Source organism: Passer domesticus, chromosome 16 (genome assembly GCF_036417665.1).
Source record: "Passer domesticus isolate bPasDom1 chromosome 16, bPasDom1.hap1, whole genome shotgun sequence".
Classification (NCBI taxonomy): domain Eukaryota; kingdom Metazoa; phylum Chordata; class Aves; order Passeriformes; family Passeridae; genus Passer; species Passer domesticus.
In genome coordinates, this window is record NC_087489.1 from 4,284,636 (window position 1) to 4,311,513 (window position 26,878).

The 26,878-nt window shown below is 44.5% G+C and overlaps 1 protein-coding gene across 11 annotated transcripts in view; it reads left to right on the forward strand.

Annotated features, from left to right (window-relative positions):
* PTPRT (protein tyrosine phosphatase receptor type T) overlaps positions 1-26,479 on the forward strand; it is a 445,906-nt gene extending 419,427 nt beyond the window's left edge. For 10 of the 11 annotated variants that reach the window (XM_064391853.1, XM_064391856.1, XM_064391850.1 and 7 more), the window contains 13 exons: positions 395-471; positions 1,381-1,417; positions 2,325-2,422; positions 4,106-4,222; positions 5,514-5,668; positions 8,900-9,035; positions 10,207-10,356; positions 14,015-14,188; positions 17,132-17,263; positions 21,067-21,192; positions 22,487-22,650; positions 23,490-23,625; positions 24,353-26,479. In XM_064391853.1, the coding sequence (XP_064247923.1) occupies positions 395-471; positions 1,381-1,417; positions 2,325-2,422; positions 4,106-4,222; positions 5,514-5,668; positions 8,900-9,035; positions 10,207-10,356; positions 14,015-14,188; positions 17,132-17,263; positions 21,067-21,192; positions 22,487-22,650; positions 23,490-23,625; positions 24,353-24,406 (1,556 nt within the window). In that variant the 3' untranslated portion in view covers positions 24,407-26,479. The remainder of the gene's footprint in view (positions 1-394; positions 472-1,380; positions 1,418-2,324; positions 2,423-4,105; positions 4,223-5,513; positions 5,669-8,899; positions 9,036-10,206; positions 10,357-14,014; positions 14,189-17,131; positions 17,264-21,066; positions 21,193-22,486; positions 22,651-23,489; positions 23,626-24,352) is intronic. The other variant, XM_064391854.1, reaches the window with a different exon arrangement.
* The last annotated feature ends 399 nt before the right edge of the window (positions 26,480-26,878 follow it).

Genomic DNA, 26,878 nt, shown 5'->3' on the forward strand with positions numbered 1-26,878 from the left:
AAGATCTGTCCCAAACCTACCAAACCTGGCGACATTTGTGACCTGTCTCAAATCTCCATAAGGATTATGGTGACAGCAATGAATTTAATGAACACAGAGCGTGACTAACTAAGGATCTAAACCTCACATCTTTGACACAAAACAAAGGGCTTTCAGCAACAGGAATACATGTGATGCTATTCCATTTTTGATTATTGTAAGAATTCAATTATTCAGTTACTAAATTACCTTGGTGGGATTCTTGAGGCCAGGAGTTGCCCTTTGTGTGTCCCTTTCAGCTCAGGGTATTCCACAATTCCATGATACCACCCTTGCAGGAGCCAGCAGATACAGCAGACCACTTAGAAACTCCTCTTTATCGTTACTGTCACTTTTTTTCCTTTCCTTCCTTCAGATGATCACTCAAGAGTGAGACTGCAGCTGCTGGATGGGGACCCTCACTCTGACTACATCAACGCCAATTACATCGACGTAAGCTCCTGGACATTCCCCTGTGACAAACCCGCCTGTGACAAGCCTGCTTGTGAATTTGGTGCCTCTGACACAGGGACAGGCTGAGGATCTGATATGAGTGACAGCTGAACGCTGTGCAAACGTCGTGTTGTGACAGGGAGAAGGTTCTCAGTCTCCAGTTTATTTTGTCTGACCAATCTGGGCAGATGGAGATTTCCTGTGTTTGACAGATCCACCAGCATAAGTGGGACGTGGGCTAGATGATGGATGCAGAAATCAATATCAGCCCCTCACAATAGCATTAGTTGATATCAGAGACTTGCCAACTACTCACAAAGTTGTGGTGCAGAAGGCATGTATGTAAACAGATTGACTTTTTTTAAAGTGTTCTAAAATGACATTGGAAAAGCAGCCTCTGTCTCACATACAGTGATCCAATGCACGTGCATTTATTGAATGCAGCTCTTAAGTCACAGCAACAGGAAATGTTTAGAATAGTTTCTTGAAAGGATAAAAGATGCCCTCAGAATTTTCACAGAGACAAATTCATACCTTTCTTCTTTTCAAACAAGAAGATGCAGTGTTTTGCCTATCTGTTTTCAGTGTTACCCTCAGGTAACACAGGATTTGTCTTTCTTTGTGGAAATAGTTTAAAAGTGCCCCATTTCTGTCTTATCTTTGGCATGAAGAAATTGTGTTATTCAGCCTGAGGAAGATGCCCTCACTTAAAATCTCTCAGGACAGTCCAGTTGCCCATTCATTCATTCATTCACTCATTCATTCCATAACCAGTTAATTATAATATATTACATAATTATACACTGTCCAGAGGGGCAGCAGTTGGCACCTGGAAAGTATCAAACTCCTGGTGGTCTTTATCTGAGCTGTGACTTCACAGGCACTCATCTATTTTCTTTTTTTTTCCAGGGGTACCATCGGCCTCGCCATTACATTGCAACTCAAGGCAAGTTCACTCTTGTATGTCTAATTATTTGTAAACCCACTGCTGGTTTACACTGTTGTAGGAGCTTTTTATGGGTGACATCATCTCTTTTGGGGAACATCTGAAAATTTGTTATATGGGCAAAAGAGGGAAGGATGTAGAATCTTCCAAGATCTTTAAAATTCAGACTTAAAACCTCAGCTGCAGGAATGGAAAATGCCACAGAGTCAGAGGTGGCAGCACAGCCTAGCATGTTCATTTGTGCATGAATTATGAGAGGGCAACTACAGGGGACTTTGTGGGGCTTGGGTTTACCCTGCTTGAGGAGGGCAGTGTGAATAAGCTGTGTCTGATGAGTCTTTGAGGGGAGCTAGAAAGAAATGCATTTGAACACCACCTTCTGTAAGTCATTTGAAGAGCTTCCTGTAAGAAAGGAAATAAGGTCAGGGAGAGGCTCTAGACTGACAAACCTCTTGTGGGCACTGACTGGTTGGCTATTGGAACCTGAAATTTTTCTGGGGGAAACTTCAGAAAAGAGCTCATTTCTGCATATTTCCTTCCTCCTTCATAATTAATCAGTATTGAACTGTGGGATGGTGTGCTGCATCAGGTGTGAATTACAGCAGAGCCTTAATGCAGGTTCAGTGTGGAGTACATCCTTGTCCCATCACTCACACAGAGTTTCCTACTGGAGCCATCCCTTCTGTTACCACCATGCTGGAACCTTAAATAGCTGCTGGGAGGAAGGGTCTGACCTCCCAGAGAGCTCCAGGCTGTTCGTGTCTGTAACCCTGAACGACAGAGGGATGCTCTGAGAGACAGCAGGATCCTGTGGGAACAGGACAATGGCTGGAGAGCAGCTGGAAGGGGTTATTGGCATTCCAGGCACTCTCTTGAGATGTCCTTTTTGTCTTCTCTCCTGCCCCAGGGCCGATGCAAGAGACAGTGAAGGATTTCTGGAGAATGATTTGGCAAGAAAACTCTGCGAGTGTTGTCATGGTCACCAACCTGGTGGAAGTGGGCAGGGTAAGGTGCCACTCCCAATGTGTAAAACCAGACCAGGGCTGTGTTCAGCACAGAGCTGCTGTTCAGGAGATCTCAGCAGCAAAATGTCTTTTGTTTCCTGCAGGAAGGGAATTAATTCAGCCAGTCTAGGTTGTTCTGTAAAATGCTGGATTTTGTAATACTTAGCTGCTTCCCTTCTAGACTAATAGGGATGGTGTTCCTGCTGTAAGTCGGGGCTTTGGCAGAGTTATACACATTTATGCTAACTCAGAATCTGTCTCCTTCCTCAGTACAGAAGGCAAAATGTACTTCTGTAATAGTTATTCCTTATCTGATTATTTGAATGCTCCTCTAAAAATCCAGAGGAGTGAGGATGTGTGACTGGTGCTCCAACTGCCAAAAGACCTCTTTGCATGAGAATCCAAAGTCTGGAGTTCCTGAGGTCAGTGCTTCTGGGGGTTGAGGTTTTTGTGGATCCTGACACCATTCAGCAGTGTTGGCCTCCTAAACAGCCCCCAATTCCCTCTTCTGGACTGACCTGGACCAGACATCCCTGTGTCAGCACAAGGCAATTCCCAATGGGACCAAACATGGATAAATCAAGAGGTGTAGGCTGGACCTCAGGAAATAAGGCAGAATGTCTGGGTGGCTTTTCCCAGCATGGTTTTTGTTTTAGAGATGCTCTCAGCCAGAAACTGGAGTTCTTAAAAAAATTTGTCCTGATGTTTGTCACTTTCCATTGCTTTGGTACGAAGAAAAATTTAAATTATCGTTTACTCAGAGCCATTAGTAATTCAGCTGCTTTGTGTTTGATTTCCCTTAGATCTCATGGTTGAATGCCAGCTGCTTCTGTTCATTTATTACTATTTATTCTATTTTACCTTCTACTGACACTTCAGTTCCAAATAAATGCCTCTGTGTGAAAGAAAAAAAATTCCAAACAACAAAAAAACCCACAACAAACCTACATTAATCATATTTAATATTTATAAAACCCCTTTCAATTATGACTGGAACTGGAACATGAAGCCTGCTTTGCTGCAGCTAATTGCTTCAGCTTTAGGTATTGTTCCACTCTTCATGCTAGAGCATTTAATAACCTGATAGTCTTTGTTAGCCTAAATATCCCTTCTGGAGCTTCACAGCCTTGCTTTTATTTCTTTTGGTGGTTTTGCACATGGCTCCTAGAACTGGCTAAGCTGGGATATGCTTACCTGCTCAGGAGATTTCTCTCTTGAGCCTTAGCTGGAGCCTGTCACAGCTGGTAAAATGCCAAGTTTGTGTCCACATCTGATAAAGGAAGCTCAGAGTCAAACAAATTTAGTGTCTCAACATGTATCCCACAATCCCCATGAACTGAAATTCTTTGGCTAAACAGAGAGAGTTGAGAATTAAAGGAGCAGAAGCAAAGATTTTTCTCAAAAGGGATGGTGGTGGTGACTGTCAGGTGTTCTGTAGAAATTATTTTTTTTAAATTTAAATGCATCCTTTGCATTTGTATGGACAATGAAGGGAACTTTAGAAAAGTGCTGCCTGTGGTTTCTATGTATGGTAAAGGAATTTTGATCTAATTTATACAGTTAATTCTGCACATCAGAAGAAAGCCCAATTTTTATTGGCTTCAGCTTGAAAGTGAAGGAAAATGTAGGTCAGCTCTGACTCAACCTGAACTAGTTCCCCTCAATATTTTCCTTCTGCCCCCAGGTGAAGTGTGTTCGATATTGGCCAGATGACACAGAAGTCTATGGAGACATTAAAGTCACATTAATTGAGACAGAGCCATTGGCAGAGTATGTCATACGTACCTTCACTGTCCAAAAGGTAAGGAGGTCTTCAGGCTGCTGAGATTGTGACACACTTCATTTGTGCTCAGAAACTCTGGGAAACACATCCAGAGTGCTCTTGGAGATGGGAGCTGTGCTATTTGGACAGGCTTCACTTCAGCAAACTAAATTTTTGACAGGGATTCCATTTTTGGACAAATGATTTTACAGGAACATCTTGATGTAGCCACGAAAGTAGAATCCACAGTGCATAAAGTTTAACTGCATCCAAAAGGCAGCAGATAGCTGATGGTATGCCAGGAATAATAACTGCCTTGTTTCACAGTGGCAAATGGCAGAGGAAAAAAGGTACCTCTTAAACTGGATGCCAGATAGGGTCCCTTTTCATCAGAAATGAGAATATAATAAGAGCAAGAGTACAAAAACTATCCCCAAACCAGCAGGATTTGGAAGGTTTTGTTACTTGTAATTAGAAATTGGAAGTCTAAGTGTCATAATATTCCAGGTCTGTCCAAATTACTTTCCAAACACTCAGTAAGTGGTTTTAAAGCTTTTCCAAAATTCCTGCTCAATGAACTTCAGCCACAATGGGAATATTGTTTCAGTTTTCTGATACATCAGTTCCATATTTCATTAAATCATTGAAAAAACTTGGTGAGGAGTGCTAATGCCAAAATCTGACAGGCTAGAGGAGCTGCTGCTGGATTCTACCCACATTTCCTGTACAGTAAAACACAGCTGACCCAGGGTTCTGGGTTACTCTTTGCAGGGTAAATAAAGGTCTGATTTTCACATGCCAACAACTTGCTAACCCCAGAAAAGATGGCTCTGGCTTCCCATTCCTGTCCTTTTCACTGCCAGCAGCATCTTAAACTGAGAATTTTTGGCAGGAGGTGGCAAAAATCTGCTGTTACCTGGGGCATTCCCACTCTTGACATGTTCATTCCCACTCTTGACATGTTCATTCCCACGGCTCTTGCTTCAATGGGTCAAAGAGGATTTAAGAGTCAATTTTTGGTGGTTTATGGCTGTGGGTAAAGACAGCCATGGAGTGCTAGAGCTGAGGTCACCCTGATGGGGTGGGTATGAGCTCTGAGACCACAGGTTGGAAACTGGAAGCCTGCACCCACAGGTGAGTGTTACCCACTTCATTGGGAACTGGAATTTGGCTAAAAACATTTTATAGTGAACAGCAGCTTCAGACACGTTTGCACACATAGTGAGAGCTCAGTGCTTGTCATCCCTCTGCACGAGGGAAGGCAGCAGGGAGCAGAATACTCTGATTGGAGTCTGACGGAAGAGAAATAGAGGCTGTGTTGTCTCCTCAGAAAGGCTACCATGAGATCCGAGAGATTCGGCAGTTCCACTTCACCAGCTGGCCGGACCACGGCGTGCCCTGCTACGCCACGGGGCTCCTGGGCTTCGTCCGCCAGGTGAAGTTCCTCAACCCCCCCGAGGCAGGACCCATCGTGGTGCACTGCAGGTAGGCCAGCTCTCCACCTGAGCCCCTCCTCCAGCAGCTTCTCCCTCTTTTCTTCTCTCCTGGCAATCTCAGGGTATCATTCGTGGGCCTCGCTGAAGCACGGACAGAGAGCTCTTCAACTAATTAAAGTTGAATAATAAAAGAGGGTTTATTTATTACAGTTCTGGACACACGCAGAGTCATTTCCAAAGACATGTGCAAGGAGTCACAGGCTCCTGCTCTCTATTTTTCCAAATAGAAAATATTTGGAAAATGTTTTCCAAATGTCACTGTTTATAAGAAATGACACAGAGCCATCAGCAGGCTAAGTGGTATAAGCATGTATCTTTACTCAGAACCACTTCTTGTATACACTGATCAATACAGGTGGACCTGATTGGTCATTTAATCAATACATTTCACCTGATTGGCTAATTAACGAGACACCCATTTATAAACAATCTTATGAGAAAAACAAGAAAACAGATATTATGCAAACAACACCTGCAGGTTGTTTTTAATAATTGGCTATCATGGTTTATCTCCAGGTCCCTAAACTCTCCCAGGCCAGTTCTGGGAAAACTTATCTGCGTTTCTTGCTCTCTGACCAGGTTGTCACATCCACAGTTTTACATATTCAGACGGTTTCCAGGATGCCTAATACATAATCATTAACTCTCTGGCTTTGCATTATAATTAGCTGAATGTCCATTAGGGCTGTGCAATTGTCCTCTTTAATTGGGATGGTGGGCTCTGAAATAGGTCAGTGGGTTCTTCGAAGAGGAAGTAAAACCTCTTCCTCATGGTAAACTCTTCACCTGTGTCAAGCTGGCAGGGCTTCTTGACTCACTGGTCACAGTCCAAACCTCCTCTCACTCTCAGAAGCCAGTGGTATTTATGGCTCCTGCACTCTTAAAATACTTCATGTATCACCTGTCATTCGTCACCTTGTTTCAGTTATCCCCACCTGGTATCAATTAATTTCCTTGTTAAGCTCTAATCACAATGTATGATCTTTGCTAACTACATTTGTAACTTAACCCCTTGATTCATTTCAGCTCTTAATTAAGATATATAATTTTCACTATCTTAGTTGCATTGCTAGCTCAGCCCCTTGACTCCTTGCCAGGAAACAAATGTTTTTCTTCCCTAAAGTGGCAGATCTGGAGCCAAGCTGGCATGAGTTGGAGATGATGGGAGTAGGTCAGAGAGGGCCTTTCCAAGGTGGAAGACCCCACAGTGGTCTGTCCCCTGTTGGGTGCTCAGAGCAGAGCTGGGGAAGTGGTGAATATCTGGGACAGCCACTCCAGCCCTCAAACCTCATGTGGCAGAATAGACAATGCCAGCACAAAGACAAGGAATTTTAAAGCAGCTTTGCTTCTCTGTACCCCCATGTGCTGCAGCTCAGCTTTGTGCCAGCATTAAAGGCCTCACCTGGTCTGGTGCAAGGTGTCTCTGCCCACAGCAGGGGAGTTGCAACTGCACCATCTTTCAGCTCCATTCCAACACAGACCATTCTATGATTTTATGTTTTTATGGTCTGAAGTATTTGTCTGGCTGAGTTTGGCTGACAGCCCTTGGGCACCTTGGCTTCCTGAAAGCCCAGGACTTGGGTGAGAATCTCAGATTAAAAACTTCCAGCTAGCAAAATTCCAGTGACTTCCAGCTGGCAAATAAAAGGACTTAAATGACTTCAAATGCAAGGAAAGGCATTGCTGTAAAACCAGAGTTTGGGTTTGTAGCAGCAGCTGTGTCTGCAGGGCTCAGGGCATGTGAGAGCTAAAGAAGATGTGGCTTGAGCACAAGGCTAGAGAGCAGAGCTGGCTGTCCCAAAATCTCACCTCTAATCCATCCACAAGGAACTGCCTTGAGTGCCCACTCTGTGTCTTGAGAAAGAGAGAGAAAATACATCCCACAACTATTTAAAAAAGGAAAATCAATTAAATCTTATCTTTTCTAACAGTTTTGGATTGGGTGGCTGTTTTGTTATGTTGGATTTTTTTTTAAGCAAGCGGTGAGTCAGTTTTATAATCAAGTAAAGCTAAGCTGAGGAGTTGGCAGAAGAGATTTCATTTACAGCTGAGGGCCTGATTTTACTGCTTTAGTTCCATGGTATGGGGCTGCCCCTGGAAGGTGTCTGAACCTGACTCATTGTCACCAAGAAAGCAAGGAGAGATTTTTCATCCTTCCCATTTTAATGAATAAATGCCATTTCCTCTACGTTATTTATCTGCTTTTGAATTTTAATGACTTGCTTTAAGTGGTAATTACCAAATTCTCCCCACTGATGCCTGGCTGGATAATATCACTGTTCGATATTTATGAAGTGCCAGGATCCTCTAAATATAGAACTGTTAAAACTATTTGTTAAAATTCTGAAAAGCTGAGAGATAAAGGGAAAGGAAATGCCACTTATTCATTAAAATTCTGCAAATGAAAAATATCTCCTCACTATTCAGCAGTTGATTAATCTGGTCCATTAATTTATGGTCATTCATATCTCCTTGCTTTCGGCTCTGGAGTTTTCAGTGCAGCTGAAGTTTCCCTGGTCTGAGCAGAGTTCTGCTTCCTTCAGAGTAATGTGAAGACACGTTCTCCTCTCTCCATCCTTCACACCTAAGCAGCTTGGATGATTTCCCAGAGGGGAAGGAGGACATGATGACAACACAGTTTTGCAGGAGATGGCCCAATTCTCACAAGCAGTGGGGAGCTCTGAACTGAAGGGTTCAAGTAGCCTCGAGCTCCATTCTCTGTGATTTACAATCCATAACTTCAAATCACCCTCCTCAGGATCCAAACTCCTCTGGATTCCAAAGGGAAAAGAAGTGTTTGGGGTGGAGGACTGAGCTCCTTTCATTATGCCCACTGGTGTAAATGCACGCATATGCCTTCTAGAGAGTCCCAGGGAAGAAAATTTTTTGAATTGTGTCTGTTTGCAACCCAGAGGCTGCTCTCCTCTGTGTGATGAGAGTTGTGCAGGTGACCTGAACTGTAAAATTATAATGAGTATTTTTGCAATATTTGGTTGATATTCAATAACAGAAAGCTTTTGTTTCTGTTTCCCTTTCAAGAAATACTATTTCCCCTCATTCTCTTAAATCCTACAAGAGAAAAATGAATCCTGCAGGGAGCAGGGAGCAGCTCCCAGGAGGAGACAGCAGTGTGTGTGCTGCTGTTATTCCCTCCTCCACATAGCCCTGTCTCTCCACAGCCCCTTGGTCACACAGATCCTCCTGTTTTTTTCTCTTCCAGCGCTGGGGCCGGGAGGACAGGGTGCTTTATTGCCATTGACATCATGCTGGACATGGCAGAGAACGAGGGTGTGGTGGATATATTCAACTGCGTGCGAGAGCTGCGCTCCCAAAGGGTCAATTTGGTGCAGACAGAGGTGGGTGCCAGCAGCTCTCCTTGCATGAGGTGCTGCTTTCCTGTCAGCTTCTCTGCCCAGCAATTTATGAAGTCAACACTGGCTTGCTCTGTGCCTTGATTATGCAGAACTTTTGGTGGCTAAACATGCCCGGATTTGCACCGAATCAATTCACCGGCAGCTACTCGGGGCCTGCAAGACAGGAGGGCAAACCTTGAAGTTTAGGTCTGTGCATTGCTGATTAATTTTATGCTCATAGTAGGAAAAAAGAGCTCCTGAAGCCTCTCATGACTCATTCATAGGAACACTGCAGGCTCCAGTAGCACCTAGTGTACATCAATTACAAGCTAAGCAAACAAAACATCTCTGATTCAAGCTCTGGGTGCTGATTAAGCAAGGTGCTCCATCACACAGTGTCTGGCAGCTGCACAGACTCCTGTGGAACTGTTATCCTATTGCACAGGGTTTTTGTGTGTCCCTTAACCCCTTCCCTTCCTGAGGGACAGGACAGCAACCTGGAACAGAGAGAGTTAACTTTGGTTAACTTTGTTGGACTTCCCATATTTACTTCTGGGAAAGAGTTTTACCCAAAATACCCAGAAGCCAGGGTTCTGAAGAAACCTGTTAGTTCTGTACAGCTGTGCCAGAGAAGGCTAAATTATATATTAGTAAAAGTTTCTTCATTTAAAGGGTTGTCTAGCCCTGGCACAGCTGCCCAGGGCAGTGGTGGAGTCACCATCCATGCAAGGATCTAACAGACATGCAGATGTGGCTGCTGGGGACATGTTCCGTGGTGAATCTGGCAGTGCTGGGCTGGACTCAGTGGTCTCAGAGGTCTTTTCCAGTCTACACAATTCTGTGATTCTCTGGTGTTATTGGAGGTGGCCGTTGCCTTGTGGACAGAGAGACTTTACACCCTGATGTCGTCCCCAGCCCACCATCATTTTGTCCCAACATTCCTGAGAGTGCCAATTCCCCATTTTCCTTGTAAATCTGAAATGAACACGTGAGACCTCACATTCAATGATGGATGAAATATGCTCACAAAGCTGTCACACAGCACACTGTGTAATTTGTCTCCACGTGAAACAGAGCCAAATATGCATATTGGGCATGACTTAAGAAAAAATGAAGAGTGATATTTCATGACCTGTATTAAAACTGTGACTTTAATATCTCCTCCCCTGTGCAGGAGCAGTATGTGTTTGTCCATGATGCCATTTTGGAGGCATGTCTCTGTGGCAACACAGCCATTCCAGTCTGTGAGTTCAGATCCATATATTACAACATCAGCAGACTGGATCCACAGACCAATTCCAGCCAGATAAAAGATGAGTTTCAGGTAATTTCATGTGTTTCAGTCACTGCAGTTGGTGTATTGAAGGTGTTTAATCAATTTCTGTGTGTTTCTTTGTGATTTCCAGCAGCACAGACAAGGGGGACACTGAGCCAAGGTCTGATTTCAGTTGATTTTTGTTGTTGTACTATTGGGTCAGGCAGAGATTTGTTTTTGAGCATGGACTAGTCAGCCTTCAGCAAGGAAAAAATTGTCCCCATCACTCCAGTAGAGAAAGGGTACTAATTTTCACATATAATGCTGTACTTATTTTAATGAGTATTGTGTTGTTCGTTTCCTTCCATAATTTATACAGAAACATTTATGCCTCAAGGTGCTTTATTATCCATTCTTGTGGCTCATATGGTGCTTCCAAGCTTTGACAATCAACTTGTTGACAGCCTTCCACACAGGAGAGGGAGCTCAGTGAGCATTATTTTGGCTATTGCTAATTTTCCAATAAATGTGAATGAATCCCTCAGTTCACTGCAGATGTTTTGCCAGGTACCTGGTGATGAGACCCAAAATGATGGACAGCAAAACTAACAAGTGCTCCATTAGTGCTCTTTGTCCAGAGCAAGCAACAAAATATGAGCCCCTCCTTTGTTTCCTGTCCCTGTTGCTTATCCCACCCTGGTAAATGGGCTTGGGACACTCCAGCCATGGGCCCTGTGCAGTTGTTCCTCACACAAAGTGGAGAATTCACCCAGAATTCTGAAGACTGAACTAGGTTTTCCATTCTTATTCCCCATGAATCTATAATTCTTTACTGTGAGGCTGAAGAGAGACTGGCACAAGTGCCCAGAGCAGCTGTGGCTGCCCCTGGATCCCTGGCAGTGCCCAAGGCCAGGCTGGACAGGGCTTGGAACAACCTGGGAGAGTGGAAGGTGTCCCTGCCATGGCAGGGGTGGAATGGATGGGCTTTAAAATCTCTTCCAAACCAAAACATTCTGTGGATCTATAATTTTGAGTCAACATCAACGTAGGGAGAAAAACAAGACTGTGGGAAATTTAGAGCAAGATGAGTTTGATAGGAAAGAAAGAGACATCTACTGTTTGTTGAGGCCACTCATAGTCAGAGTAAAAAGGTGGAGATTGCTTTAATTGCTTTTCCTCCCCCAGGAAGTGTCTTTTGCAGCAAGAGGAGTCTTTTGGGATCCCCAGCCTGAGTCAGAGGCCTCTTTTCCTCCCTCTCTATGTAAAGGGAGAACGTGTGTCTTTTATCTGAAGCCTTACAGGGAATCATCAGGGTTGGTATAGTGAGATAAAGAATGTGGATCCCAACTGATGGCAGCTCAATTAAAAAAAGATCTGGTTCTATCAAGTGATAGCAGGTCTGTAAAAGTGTTTCTGGTTTGACATGAAGGAGCCAGAGCCGAACTTCATCAAATGCTGTTTAAAAAAAACACTATTAAAAAAACAGCCACCACTTGCTGGGTGTATTTTGTCATGATATGAGACAGGATTTGTCACCTCTGTGCTTGTTCTTTTGAGCTGCCAGGGGCTGGCAGCTCCTGTGGGAAGGAACTGCTCCACTGTGCTTTGCATAAGAGGTTTGGTGTCTGTCTTGTTGTAGAATCTATTTTTACAGGATTTTGGCTCAGAGCATTCCTCAGCCCTGATTGTCTGGATTTAATGCAAAAGCTGGTATCTCTGCTGCAATCTTTAGGAACCAGTTGATATAACTATAGATCTGTGCTTGCAGTTTGTGGTATTTAGGTCCCACTAGCCCTGAGGTAAGGCTGGATGTATTTCTCATGCTCTACATGTTGTCTGGACACACAAACACTCACTCTGGAGAGTTTTTGTAATCTGAATCAGTACAGGAACAAGGGAGAGAGGGGAGTAGCATAAAATAGATAGGAGTAAATCACTAGCAAGTCACCTGCCTGATTATCTGCACTGTCAGAGATCTGAGATTTCATGTTGTTTCCCCAGCCAGACTCCCTGCTTTCCATCTCCAGACCGTGTAGAACTTGAATAATTTAGAACAACTACTTTATTTCAAGTTTTATACTCTGACACATTCTTTCATCTTGGATTGTTTGACCTTCCTCTTTTCTTCATTCATAACCTCTCTGCGGCAGAAGTCTAGCTCTTCCTACGTTTTTTTTTTGTTGTTGTTGTTGGTTTTTTTGGCCCTTAAATATTTTGTATTCTTCTGGCTGCAGAGAGTTCACTGTTGGACTCCATGGGCTTTGCTCAGGAAGGGGAGATGCAAAAGTGGAAATACAATGACATCAGACAGCCATTGATCTCCCACCACTTAAGCACTGGTGCTAAGATGCATTCACTTTGATTCCTGAGTTTTGATCCTTGCTGACCAACATGGACTGGTTTGTCAGGAGGCCTCCACAATGGGGAACACAAAAGTAAAATAGATGTAAAGAAACACAGTCTGTTGAGCTGTGCAAAAGGTAGATAACAGTCACAGACTGACAGCAAGGCCCCAGAGATTAGGTATGACTATGTAAGTGAAGCATCCTATGTGTCACTTCAAAAGGAAAGTAGCAATCCAAATAATGTATAAAACAAATAGACTTTTCTGTAAAAAAAACCCCTCAAAATGACATTTTTATCTTAGGTTTTTATAAGATAAGTCAGTAGCTTGAGGAATCACCAGAGGCTCTGAACAGTCTGGCCTGCTGGGTGGTCAGTACTCAGGGTACACCTGCACAGGACCCACCTGAAGAGGGGAAGGATTTGTGCTTCCACCCTAAGGATGGTAAAAACAGGATGAGGTTTCACTCCATCCCCAGCTCAAAGCTGCATCTTATACCTGTGGCACCTATTTCCAACCTCTAGGAAAGAGCAGGAATGTTGTCTAGCTGCTCTGTGGGTTTAGAGCTGGAAATGTTTGGGAGGTCTATAGTGATTTCAATTTTTGCTGGAGCTAACAATGTTTGGAAGAGTTCCTCAGGATAATCTGCAAAACACAACAGCAACAAGGTCCTTAGTGTGTCTTCCTTTTTATCTCTGGGATTCCAAATGTTGTGAAGCTGAGTAACTCAGAGTCCCCAGGCAGGAGCAAAGGAGAGCCCTTTATTGCAAAAAATAGGCTTTTTTAAGCAGTTACCCCATAATCAGTTACATCCCATTTAGGCACAACAAATGTAATTCAACCAACCACCATAAACCACAATGTGAGCACGTGATGGTTCTATAACTTGTTTTTCTAGTGCTAATTCATCTGAGTCACTTTCCCATAGCCCTTTTCTGCTTAGCTGAAGTAGCAGGCCTGAGCCATGATTTTACAAGGCTAACAAGGCCCTTATTTTATAAGTTTTTACCTATATGCAACAGCCAAAGCTCTGCTACTCTGAGTCCCTTTAAAACAAACATGTTGTACATATGGCAGCACTGACAGAACCAGAGGACACAGCCTCCAGCTGTGCCAAGGGAAATATAGGTTGGGAAAAAGTTTTTACAGAAAGAGTGATAAAGTTGTGGCATGGCTGCCCGGGGAGGTGGTGCAGTCCCCATCCCTGGGTGTGTTTAACAAAGCCTGGATGTGGCACTGAGTGCCAGGGTTTAGTTGAGGTGTTGGGCTGGGTTGGACTCAATGATCTCGAAGGTCTCTTCCAACCCGGTGATTCTGTGATTCTTGGAAGTGAACTGCGAGGCACTCAGCCTGTCCTTGTTCCCCTCTCCCTGCCCTGGCCAGACCCTGAACATCGTGACGCCGCGGGTGCGGCCGGAGGACTGCAGCATCGGGCTGCTGCCCCGCAACCACGACAAGAACCGCTGCATGGACGTGCTGCCCCTGGACCGCTGCCTGCCCTTCCTCATCTCCGTGGATGGCGAGTCCAGCAACTACATCAATGCTGCACTCATGGATGTAAGCACTGCTCTGGCACGGCCTGCCATGAGTTTATTCCCTCTCATGATGCTTTTCTGGGAGAATGGATCTAAAGAAAAATACTTAGCTGTAGTTTCTGAGTCTGGTATCTCCAAATTGGGAAAAGCACATGAATTTTCTCTTTGTCACCCAAATGTCTCCTCCAGAGCATGGTTATCCCTGAGAAGTGGTCACAGCACCAGCCTGACAGAGTTCAAGAAGCTTTCAGGCAATACTTTTGGGCACTCTTGGGGATGGTGCTGTGCAGGGCCAGGAGTTGGAATCCATTATCCTTAAGGGTCCAATCCAACCCGGCATATTCTGTTACATGCTGTTATTCTGTGATCACACACCCTAGTGCTGCGCCACATTGGTAGAAAATTTTTGGCAAAGGCATCCCTCAGAGTGCAGTCTGAGGCTGGATCACAGAAAGGTAGATGCACAAAAAATTGAGGGGACAGCTCTTCCCATACTTTGGTTTTATATCCATTGGGAAGAGAAAAGTTTGCCAGGTCAGCTGTTTGAAAAGGATAATTTACAGTGTGGAGTGAGTGATTGATATGATCTTACACAGTTAAGAATGTGGGAGTGCAGGGATCAAATGTGTAAAATATTTTCAGGCTGAAGGATGTGAGTTGAGCTGATGTGACTCTGTCCAAAGGCGTTTTCCCTCGCTTTGTTTACAGCCTGGAATCTCACAGCACGGGTCATTTGTGAAGGATGAATTATGTTGATGGCTTCTTTTTGCTGTGCTGCCTTTGGACACAGATGTCTTTAAAGCCACTAATTATTGCAGTTGGAATATGTGTAAATATGATCCAGGGTGAAATGCCATCATTTTTTCCCTGGCAGCAGCAGGGTCTCTTTTTTAATTTTATCTGTTCTTCAGTCTTTGGGAAAATAGCGATACTGTTGCATTTAAGATATTCTGTCAAATGGTCACATAATTTATTTTAGATTTTTTTCAGCAAGATTGTGATGTTTTCATTGCAAACATGCCTAAGGAAGCTTGTTTTTTTTTAAAGTGTCTTTAGTACTTTTGCACATCTGTAGAAGCACAATCTAGTCTTTGGTTTCTTAGGGATTGGGAATGTTTGTACATTTCAGCCCTCATTACCTCAAATCACTTTGCAAATATTTGGATCCTTCCCCACAAAATTCCAGTAGATTATTTTTTTTAGTACAAAGCAATTTTTCACCTGTCATTGAAATTCAGCTGCTGTGATGTTCTCTGGCTCTCCTTTATCTTTCCATAAAGGATTCAGGAACTTTTGGGGACAAAAATAATCACAGGGGAACAGCCAGAATCCTATATTTTCATAGCTGTTCTTGCTGAGGTGTGAAGTTTTATACTGAGCAGGGACTCTTAGAGGACAGCCTCCATCTGTCCCATATTGCCCTGAAAGGAACAAAACTGTCCCTCACCCTCCCTTAAAACAATTTTTAATCCTTAAAAAATGAGACTTAAGTCACATCATGAGTCAAGTCTTGAAGAAGGGATGATAGAGTTGTGTTTAATCCATGGGGTTTGGAGAAAAACATGGATTTATGTGTCCCTAACATCATCATTGCCCCATAATCCCACATATGTTCTCTTGCATGAGTAATTCACACCTTTGTGTCACCTTCCCTTTGAAACAAGGCAGTGAACCTGGTTCCTCACCTGTAGCAAGGAGCTGGGCAGGGTTTCTTTTTCTCCTAAAGGCAAACCCTACAAGCACATATGACCTTCAGCCAGGAGTTTAGCTAGATTTGCTACTGGCACACCATGAAAAAAACATAGCAGGAACATTGTGGTGTTTAATTCATTAAGAGATAAACCTCAGTATTTTGTTGCCACTCTGTTGCTGCCACTGGTCTGGTATTTCACAACTTCTGACCCATTCTGGTGTTTCTAGATGTGGAATGCAGAGTGGGAAAAAAGAAAAAAGTCTGTTCTAGATGAAAATTTACCAAGAAATAATTTTGTTTTCCTTCTCTGTACATCGTGTCCCATCACACTCCTCACATGTGCACACTCAGCTTCCTTTTCCCAGCATGGCCTGCCCAGCACTTCCACCCACATTTGCCTCACACAGAGGAGAAAAGGCAAACCCCCACAATGGGCAGCTTCATACTTCAGGATTTTATTATTTCTTCACCTTAAATCCAAAATTTTATTCCGCTGGAGGGTTTTTTTGTGCTTTTTTGTTTTATTTACCCCAGAATTAGTGTGCCTTTTGATGCAAGTGTGCTTCACAGATGTACAGCACAAAGGACTGTGCAGTTTCCAGGCTCATTTAAGCCTTGCCTGCCATGGTTGGGAAGCGATAAAGTTTTCAGCTTGTTGCCTTTCATCCCAAACATTCATTAACTCAGCCCTGCAGAGGTTGGGAGCACAGCTCCACCCCTTCGTGCTTAGGGAGACTTGAGGTCAGGGGGCCTTTTTGAGGTGAAAGAATAACAACAGAAATTAAATGCCAATTTCACAGGCTCTGAATGCTGCCCCATAAAGGATGGCTGGGTTCCAAACGTGCCACCCCCAGGCAGCCCCAGCAGACGGGGCTAATCCCTTCTGGAGTTCCTCGAGGCCACTGCAGCACAAAGGAGAACATTTGCTTCCAGCTGTTTTCCTTCCAATTATTAATATTACTGATAGTCGTAGTAGTAGTAATAGTAGAATTAGCATTATTTGCTGAGTCTCAAAATATAAATAATTGATTTGGGTAATCTCTGCTCTTGTGACACTTCTTTAATGAAATGTCTTTATTGGGAGCAAAAGAATCCCATTACGAGGCGTTCATTCATTGCGGAGCGATAACAAGGAGCAGGAGATGTGATTTGTATAATCTGGTTAAATGGCTCAGACTGCCTCCCCACAGCCTCCTGGGTATAATATTCCTTTGAATAAAAGTTGATTGATTTTTTTTTTTTTTGGTTAAACTAATCTTACTCTTTTGTTAGAGCCACAAGCAGCCTGCTGCCTTCATTGTCACCCAGCACCCCTTGCCCAACACCATCACAGACTTCTGGAGGCTGGTGTTTGATTACAACTGCTCCTCCGTGGTGATGCTCAATGAGATGGATGCAGCACAGGTCAGTGGCTCTTCATTCCTGGCATGTCACTCCCTTTTCAAATCCAGGGGGTTTGCAGAGAGTTCCTGCTGCCATTTTCTTGGGGTGGGTGCCCTCCCATACCAAAAAATAAATGAGGGGGAGCTGGAAAGTAATAGGTGATGTTTTGGGGTTTTAATGGAGAATAAGTCCATATGATTGGCTCTTTGTAATTCTAATTCTTGTTGCAATTAACAGGGATCACAGAAGGTTTTGGATGGGAAGGGACCTTAAAGACCATCTTACTTCAAACCCCTGCCACAGGCAGGGTTTCCTTCCAGTATTCCAGGTTGCTCCAAACCCCATCCAACCTGGCCTTGGACACTTCCAGGGGTGGGGCAGCCACAGCTGCTCTGGGAATCTGTCCCAGGGCCTCACCATCCTCACAGGGAGGAATTTCTTCCTGATATCCCATCTAATCTGCCCTCCTTCAGTTTAATGCTATTTCCCTTTTTACTATCACTCCACACCCTTCTGAAAAGTCACCCTCCAGCCTTCCTGTAAGCCTCTTTTATGTACTGGAAAGTTGCTATAAAGTCTCCCCATTTATTATATAAATATTTTGATATAAAATTATGTAAAATATAGTTAAAAGTATCAAAAAGTTTTATATACATACTGTATATATTACAGAATTACTTCATGTTTGCAGGTCATGATTTCCCTCCCAAACCCACTTTCTCCCCTTTCATATTTTTATCTGTGTTTGCTTCAGGAAAATGCTCCCTACCACAGCCCCAGGGTGCTTCATGTTTGCCTTTTTCACATGGCATTTCCAGAAGAATAAAACCAAGAGAGCTGAAATAATTTGAAGGATCTTTCCCCTGAGATTTCCAGTGTGATTCTGTAATACTGAGAAATGTGCTTTGCACAGTTTGAGGATAATATAGTCCTTTTATCTCTTTTCCTTTTTAATTCCATGTCTAAGTTGGGTTTTGGCTAGTGTACACAGCATTATTCTCAGCATTTGAGCTTGCCAGGGAGGAACTTTTGCCATTCCTTCTGCCCTGGTGTCTCCAGCCACCTTGCTGATGAGTGGCAGAGGAGAACAGCTTTCAAAAAGGTGTAATCATGCAATTTGTGTGGAGAGTACATTTGGCATAGTTAATTGGTTAATTCACCCATTACAGCTCTTGTTCAATGAGAGGAGAGGAGCCCTCAACAGTTGGTACTTCATGGATTCGTTTCTCATTTGTCTCTTCCCTCTCTTACCACACTTGCAGGCAGTGAATTGTTGATCTCTTTTTTGGGTGGTGATGGAGAAGCCAATCACCCCAGTCCTTAAGGGGATGTCCCATCAGGGGGAACTTGGTGGGATTCCATTCCAGCCCCAGTGACAGCTCTGTTCAGCAGTGGGCTCTGCTGGTGCCCTGCAGAGTCCTACCACTCTGTGAGGAACCAAAGGTTCTCTGTATCTTCTGTTTTCCTCTTCCATCTCCTTGATTCTGCATCTTGGCATTGAATCCAGAGACAAATTTCACCTTTTTTTTTTTTCCCTGACACTTCAAAGCAAAAGCCATCTTTTTCTGGAAATGACACACTTTCTCACACTTGGTTCTGGGAAAACACAAACCTTTCAGCCCCAGCCAGTGTTATTCTTGTGACTATCTTTCTGCACAAAGCTTAGGGGTTTTTTTTTTCCTAGCAAAGTTTTGCTGCGATGATGTGGTCTGTAGGCACAGACAGGGGGATTTGGCAGTGCATGAAGTCACTTTGACAGTTTCTATAGCACAGTGTCACCTCCCTCGAGGGTGCAGCCAATGCCAGAACACCCAGGTGGCACTGGAAGTTAAGGAGGTTTTTAAAGTTTGTATTTTATGAGCTACCAGGACACCGTGAGACAGTTTGACATCACAGAATCATTTGGGGTGGAAAAGACCTCTGAGATAATTGCATTCAACCATTCCTACAGCACTGCCAAGGCCACCACTAACCCATGTCCCCAAATGCCACATCTACATGTATTTTCAATCCCTCCAGGGATGGTGACTCCACCACTGCTCTGGACAGCTGTTCCATTGCTTGACCACCCTGTCAGTGAAGAAATTTTCCCTAATATCCAATCTAAGCTTCCTCTGACACAGTTTGAAGCTGTTTCCTCTCATCCTGTGCCTTGTTCCTTGGGGACAGAGCCTGCCCCCCACCTGGCTGCACCCTCATGGAGTTGTGGAGAGTGAGAGGGTTTCCCCCCTGAACCTCCTTTTCTCCAGGCTGAGCCCCTTTCCCAGCTCCCTCAGCTGCTTCTGGGGGCTCCAGACCCTTCCCCAGCTCTGTTGTCCTTCAGACCACACACAACCATTGTGTGACTGAGTGGCCTCAAGCCCATCAATCCAGATCTCTCTGCAGGTCCTTCCTACCCTCCAGTAGAGCATCAGTCCATTGTGGAGAGAAGTTTTATGGGAGAGAACTTGGCACTGTGCCTGCACTGTCCTTGCATGACAATATTGTCATTCCCTGTCTGTTCATCAGTGCCTGGCCCCAGGCTGTACCCTGAGTTCAGGGAAAAGGCCAATAAACCCTGTGGAGGTCAGAGCACACGGCAGGCAGTGTTTGGAGAGGTGGCCATTCACAGACCTGCTCTGGGAGAAGCAAATTTTCCATCCTAAGGAAACATTTCATCTTTTTTTGCTTTCCACTGCACCTTGAGGTTGTTTGCTAAAGCTCCTGCTCGGCTCACATCTCCCTGCCTGAGGGACAGATGCTTTGAGAGGAGATCACTAGGCAGCTTGAAAGTCTGAAGGAAGAGTAAAGAAACCCTTCAAAGGACTTCCTTGTGTGGTCTTGGCTGGCTTGCTTAATCTTGAAAAACTAACAAGGGCAAAGATGCATAAGATTGTGTGACTATCCCACCCAATTTCAATCCTATACGATCAAAGGAAGAACAGGAGTGCAGAATTAATGCAGCCGCATGCACGCACTCGACATCGTTGCTGGCAGTGATTGAACTTGAAAAGCTCGAGATCAAGTTCAAATGAGCATCTGGGGGTTTCAAAACTTGTACAAAATTACACTTGAAAATAGGAAGGAAAAAAAAACCACAAAGAAATACAATCTTAGCAGAAACTGCTAATGAGATCTCATGCAAAATATTTTTGTGCCATGGTCTATTTCCAGCTGGATTTAAAATCCTTAGATTGTAATTTGTGTGCACGGGGTGGTTTTTGTCCTTTCAACTCAGTAATATCAGCACCAGAAAAAGACTCCCAGCCTGCTTCACAAACTTCAGAGGTGAAGTTGTGATTCACCCTGAAACCAGAGTTGCTCTTGTTGCTCTCAGAACAAACTCACTCTCCTTGTCTTGCTCACTGGTAGAGCCAGAAAATTAAAAATTTCATCTTACAGAAAAAAAAGAAATTCTAGTTTGTTTAAATTAAGATTAATTTTCTTGGTGCCTGTTCTGTTTCCTCATTTTTACCAAATCTCTGTGGTTCCTATTAAGTTTATCTACAGACACTAATCTTTCAATGTTCCTGTTAAGTCTCTGCCTTTACAGAAGCTTCATTTGTCAGCCACCTTCTCTGCACATCTAGACCCAGAATCCAATCAGTTCCAAACTGTGTTCGTACAAAAATAAATATGCAGAAAAGTCCAGGCCCTAAAATATATTTCTTTTTTTTTTTCATGTTCAGGATATAAAATGCTTTACTGAGCTAGAATGAGTTCTCCTCTGAACAAAGCCACAATATACAAATTGGTAATGGATTTTGAGCTGGTTATAGATCCAAAAGGAATGACTGGATATGTTAATAATTCAGGTTTCTGTTTGGTGTTGTGTTTTTTCCTAGCTCTGCATGCAGTACTGGCCGGAGAAGACGTCCTGTTGTTATGGCCCCATCCAGGTGGAGTTTGTTTCAGCAGACATTGATGAAGATATCATCAACCGGATATTCCGGATTTGCAACATGGCCAGGGTAAGAGAGGAGAAATACCACGTTCCCTAGTTATTCTCAAAACCACATTTTGGCTCAAGGAAGAGGCAGAGCCAAGACTTGTGGTTTAGAAATGCAGAATCGCTCACCTAGGAATGAAATTCCACTACAGCTACTTCCTTTAATTAACATTTAATCAGCCTGCATTGCTAAAGGACTCTTGGCTGAAGGCAGCAAGTGGATGATATGAGCTGAAAATCTGTATTTAAATGGTGAGCATTTTTCTGTGTATATTTGAGAACAATTCATCACTTCGTAGCCAATATAAAGCCATCAGTATTGCAGGAAATAAACTGGGATGGTGTCAGCAGCTCTCCATCTGTCAGCTCCCAGGCAGCATCTCTGAAGACAGATGCAATGTTTACTGGCTAGACTGGGATTCCCAACTGCCACTGCTTTCCCTATAAATAAGCAACTGCCATTTCTGTAAGCAGTTCTTTGTCTGTGTCCCTCAGCCCCAGGACAGCTGAAATGATAGAAACAAAGTTTATCTGCGCACTGAGCCCTGGCAATCCGGCTTCAGGACTGCAGGAAAGGGCTTCAGCAGAGGATTTTTCTCTCATTAGTTGTTTCCCAGATTGATTATGTTTCCTTTGTTGCTCCTCTTTCATTTTTTTCTTGTCAGAAATGGAAGCAGGCTCTGCAAATTCCATGCAGTGTAACCCATCAGTGTCTGCATGCTCAGAGCCTGTGCAGCAGTTCAGGTGTGGCACTGCAGAGGGAACCTTGTGGTCCAGCCACAGAAATTAATGAACTGCTTGGAGATTAGACACCTTCCTGTGTCCCAGGGAGAGCCTGGAGGTGATAAAACGGGTCAGAGCAAGGCTCTGTGGCTCTCAGATGGAGCTGGCCCGTGGAGGCAGGGCTGCAGGGTGGATGCTGTGCACTCACAGCTCTGCACTCACCCATGTCCAACACCACGGCCACTGCCAGCAAATTTGTGAGGATCCTTTCCCTCCACAATCCCCAGAGAATTCCTGAGGGCTGCCTCTACTTCTTATGGCACAGCACAGCCAACCAGCAAAGAGACATTTGACCTGTTTGTGCAGTTTGATGGAACTTTATTCTGGAAGCCAAACAAAGCTCCCATGCACTCGCTGTCCGCTTGGCTCCGTAACAATTGTTCTCCAGGTAGAGAAAAGCCTTGTTTCTGCACTGTACCCAGCGTGGAGAGCACCAGCACTGCTGGTGCAGGTGCAGAGGGGAGGCTGCCGTGCAGGCAGCGCTCCCAGCCCTGCCCATCCCTCGCTGGCCCCTGAGCAGGTCTGTGTTGCAGCCGCAGGACGGGTACCGCATCGTGCAGCACCTGCAGTACATCGGCTGGCCGGCCTACAGGGACACCCCTCCCTCCAAGCGCTCCCTGCTGAAGGTGGTCAGGAGGCTGGAGAAGTGGCAGGAGCAGTACGATGGCAGAGACGGGCGCACTGTGGTCCACTGCTTGTGAGTAGGGCTGGGAAATGTCTGCAGCCTCACGTGGTGTGGTTGTGACTCTGGAAGTCTGGTGGTTTGCCAGGCTTCAGCTGGGGAGAATGGAGTTAAAGTGCATTTATAATACACTTCAAGTTGAATATTGTATTGCATTATAGCATCCTGGCCCAGGGATTTTACTGATTGCAGTAAGAGATAGCTCCAAGAGCTGTGATCTCATGACTGGAGCGCAGACAGAGCTGGAGCAGCCTAGCCATGTACCCAGCTCTGTGCACAGAGCTGCTGTGAGCCCTGAGCAGGGATTTACAGCACTGCAGTCCCAGAGCTCCTCTGTCCCATACTCCAGGGGGACAGGGAAGCTCCCCTTAACCCTTAGTCCGCCCATCCCTGCCCTAGTTCTACAGATCTCCACTTTCACAGACTCACAGAATGGTTTGGGTTGGAAGGGACCCCAAACACCACTCAGTTCTAGTGGACACCTTCCAGTATCCCAAGGGTGCTCCAAGCCCTGTCCAACCTGGCCTTGGACACTTCCAGGGATGGAGCAGCCACAGCTTCTCTGGGCACCCTGTGCCGGCACCTCACCACCCTCACAGGGAAGAATTCCATCCCAATATCCCATCTATCCCTTCTCTATGGCAGTGGGAAGCCATTCCCCCTTGTCCTGGCACTCCATGCCCTTGTCCCAAAGCCCCCCTCCAGCTCTCTTGGAGCCCCTTTAGGCACACAAACCCTTGAACATCAGCTCTTACATAAGAGACCTTCCCCAGTGTCCAGGGGGATGAGCTGTGTGTGCTCTCCTTCCCCCAGCCTCACCAGCCCCACCCTCCCCTCTTTTGTCCCCCTGCCAGGAACGGCGGAGGCCGCAGCGGCACCTTCTGTGCCATCTGCAGTGTGTGTGAAATGATCCAGCAGCAGAACATCATCGATGTGTTCCACATAGTGAAAACGCTACGGAATAACAAATCCAACATGGTGGAGTCACTGGTAAGGATTGTTTCTGCTCATTCCCCACCCCAGTGTGTGTGCAAGGGACTTCAGGATAGGTAAGAAAATGTCAAAATGGCTTAGTTCAGGATGAACCAAAATGAATGGGGACATGAGTACAGCAGAGTTAAAACTGGTCCTGTTTTAGCATGTTCAGTGAATCTTCCTGCTTCCCCTTCTGAGAAGAGGGGATGCCTTGGCAGAGTGATGGACCCTGTGTCCCATGCCCAGCTGCCTCAGGAGGACAAACCTCACAGAGCTGTCACCATGGCTGTGGGAAGAGTGGGATTTGTCCCTCTGTCTGTGCAGAGATCTGTCCTCCTGGCCAGCCCAGTGCTGGATGCTGTGATACATCTTGAAACTAGGAAGGAAGAGCAGTCCAGCCTCAGGCCTGGCTCCCTGCAGCCCAGGAGATTAAACTGTTCTGAATTCAGTCATCTCCATCCATCACTCTGAGTTCGTGCCTCAAAAGCAACACGTGCAGTGAGGGCTGGAGGCAGATAATGAATAGTCCAGACTGGGGCTGTCTCTTTGAGTGCTTTTCTCTTCCTTTGACGACACCATCTCCCAGCCATGCTTGCTCAGGATCACTCAGAAACACAACCAGTGTTTGCCTGCTCCTGCCAAAGGGTATAAGAAAGAGGGAGGAGGTATTTTTGCTAGTAGGACGAGGCTCTGAGGAATTTTCCCATATCCTAATGCCATTCCTTTGTGTCCTCTCTTTCAGGAACAGTATAAATTTGTATACGAGGTTGCACTGGAATACTTGAGTTCCTTTTAGCCCAACGAAGGGAGGGGACCCCACGATGTGCCAGACCCCAAACTCTGGCGGATGCTTCTCCCCTGTCCCACACTGGAAGGCAGTAACAAGTGTGGGAAGGAAAACTTCTCCTTCCTTCTCAGCAAGAGACTGAGGTTGCAGAGACCTCGCTGGAAGGAGGAGATGATGCCTGTGTGTGCTGCTGCCTGCTTTCTATCGGAACATCTACTGCTTCTTAAATAACTTACTGTAAAAATTAGCAACATGGGAGACAGGCTGAAAGACTGGACTTTCTAATCCCCTCTGACTTCTCTCCTCTTTTGGATTGTGTTTTTGTTCTGCTTGCTGCAGAGTGGGGAAGGAATGAAACCCTTAGGAAATTCTCTTTTAAATGTCTCCTTTTTAATTTATAATTTTGTTCTCAAATCCCAGCCTTTTAATTTTTTTAATTTCATGCAGCAGTCATTTGGGAAAAATGAGATAGCCATAGGGGATACATGAAATGTTTCATTACAATTTGTCTACCTTATCTGTTTCCTTTTATTTGTTTTTCCAAATGAAAAGGCCAACACACACAAAAAAAGACTATGCTGGAATTCTTTTCCCAAATGTAGTCCCTTTAAGCATGAAAATAGATAGTGGAGATGAGAAGCTGTTCATGGATCCGCTGCCTCCACAGAAATATTTCCTCCCAGTTTCTGCTCGACTTCAGGGCCGTGCATGACCCAGTTCCATCCCTCTGGTCTGTGTCCTTTGGCTGCTGGTGAGGCTGTTGAGGAGTTTCCCAGCCACTTGAACCTGAAGGTTAAATATTTGCATCCAACAAATGGCATTTGTCTGGCAGCTTTGGTGACTTGGTTACCCCATTTCCCAAGTATTAGCTGGGGTGCAGTGTGTCTCTGACAAACAGGGTATGAAGTAGGTATTATTGCTCATATACTATGAATGACTATTTTTTATTTATTATTTGTATTGCTGTAGAATTTAGGACCCCTAGTCACGCCAGGACCCTGCTGAACTAGGCACTGTGCAAGCAGACAGCAAAGAAAGTTCCTGCTCAAGAGTTTAAAAGTCTGAAGGTTCTTAAAATTGAGTTTGGGCAGGATTTCCTCACTATTTCCAGGCCCTACAAGCTTCAAAATTGTAACCCACTGGAGCTGTAGGAAAGGTGATGTACATACACAGAAACCTGTTCTGACACCTGTAAAGAGAAGTGTTAGCCCAGCACAGCAACTTCTCTTCTTAAGCAAAACAGCTTTTGTTTTATTATGCAAAAATGCCTGTGCAAGTCTCCTTCTCTGAAACAAACACCAGATGTGTTTTGCCACGGTTGTAGACCTCATTCTGACTCCTTAGCAGCTAAGAAATTGCTTTTCTGACAAAGTATGTTTAAGTAGTTAATCACTAAGGTCTGCAGGGTAATCTTGGGGAAAAAAATAATTGAATGAGCAAGACTTTACCATAATTAGTATTTCAATTTAGCCATTTATTTATCTTGAAGGTGTGGGATATGAGATTTCCCTGTGTGTAAAATGGATTCTGGGGTGTAGGGTTCTTTAAATTCAGACTTGCTAAAAGATAGACTAAAGGTAAGAGTTGAAGGAAACTCCAATTTTCTTATCACCCTGTAGTTTTCCACCCTCAAGTAAATACTCAGAGACTGCTGGGAGCTCTGTCCTGTCCATGCCTGCACAGAGCATGCCAGAGGTTCAAAATGTTTTGCTAATGCTGTCTGTGAATTCAAAAGGCACCTCTGCTTCATGGTCATTCTTTCTTCAGTAGTCAGACCCTCACCTGGACCAGGAGGGATAGAAATGAAATCTGGAAAAGCAGCTCTTGACTGAGGCACACCAGTACCCAACCAAACCATTGTCATCCACCAGGACCTGCACCAGCCTAGGGCAGGATGCTTGGAGTTCCATTAATACCCCTCTTGACAAGCAAAGGATCCTCAACCACCTGGGGTTTCTCTAAGGAGCTTTGGATTCTTGGTTTTAATATCATGAAGGTCTTAACTGATCATGAACCACCTTCTCACAGGAGCCTCTGTGCTGTTTCTGGTTGCCTGCAAAAAAAAAAAAAAAAAAAAAGAAATCAACTTTACTTCCAGTTGGGGCTGTCAAGGGACTGGTCTGAATTGTTGGGTTTTTTTTTCTTTATGCAACAACACAATTCAGCAGGAAAAATAACTAGAAAGCAAAGTGAAACTATAAGATAAAAGTGAGAGGAAAAGAATAATATTGGTGTTTTGATTACAGGTGGCTGGGTGGAACAGTGTAGGTCAGGTGTTGGGAAAGAAAAAGGAAGAGGGAATTCTAATCCCAGGATGGGATTTTTCAACAACTGCCCAGGTATGAAGAAGCTACAAGTCAGCAAAGTGGTTTTTGACTCTGCTGACTCCAGAAAGCCAAAGGGAACCACTCCCTGTGGATAATATAGAAATATTAATTAGTAATTAGCATTCTGTTAATTTTACATAGAAAGTAGCACAGT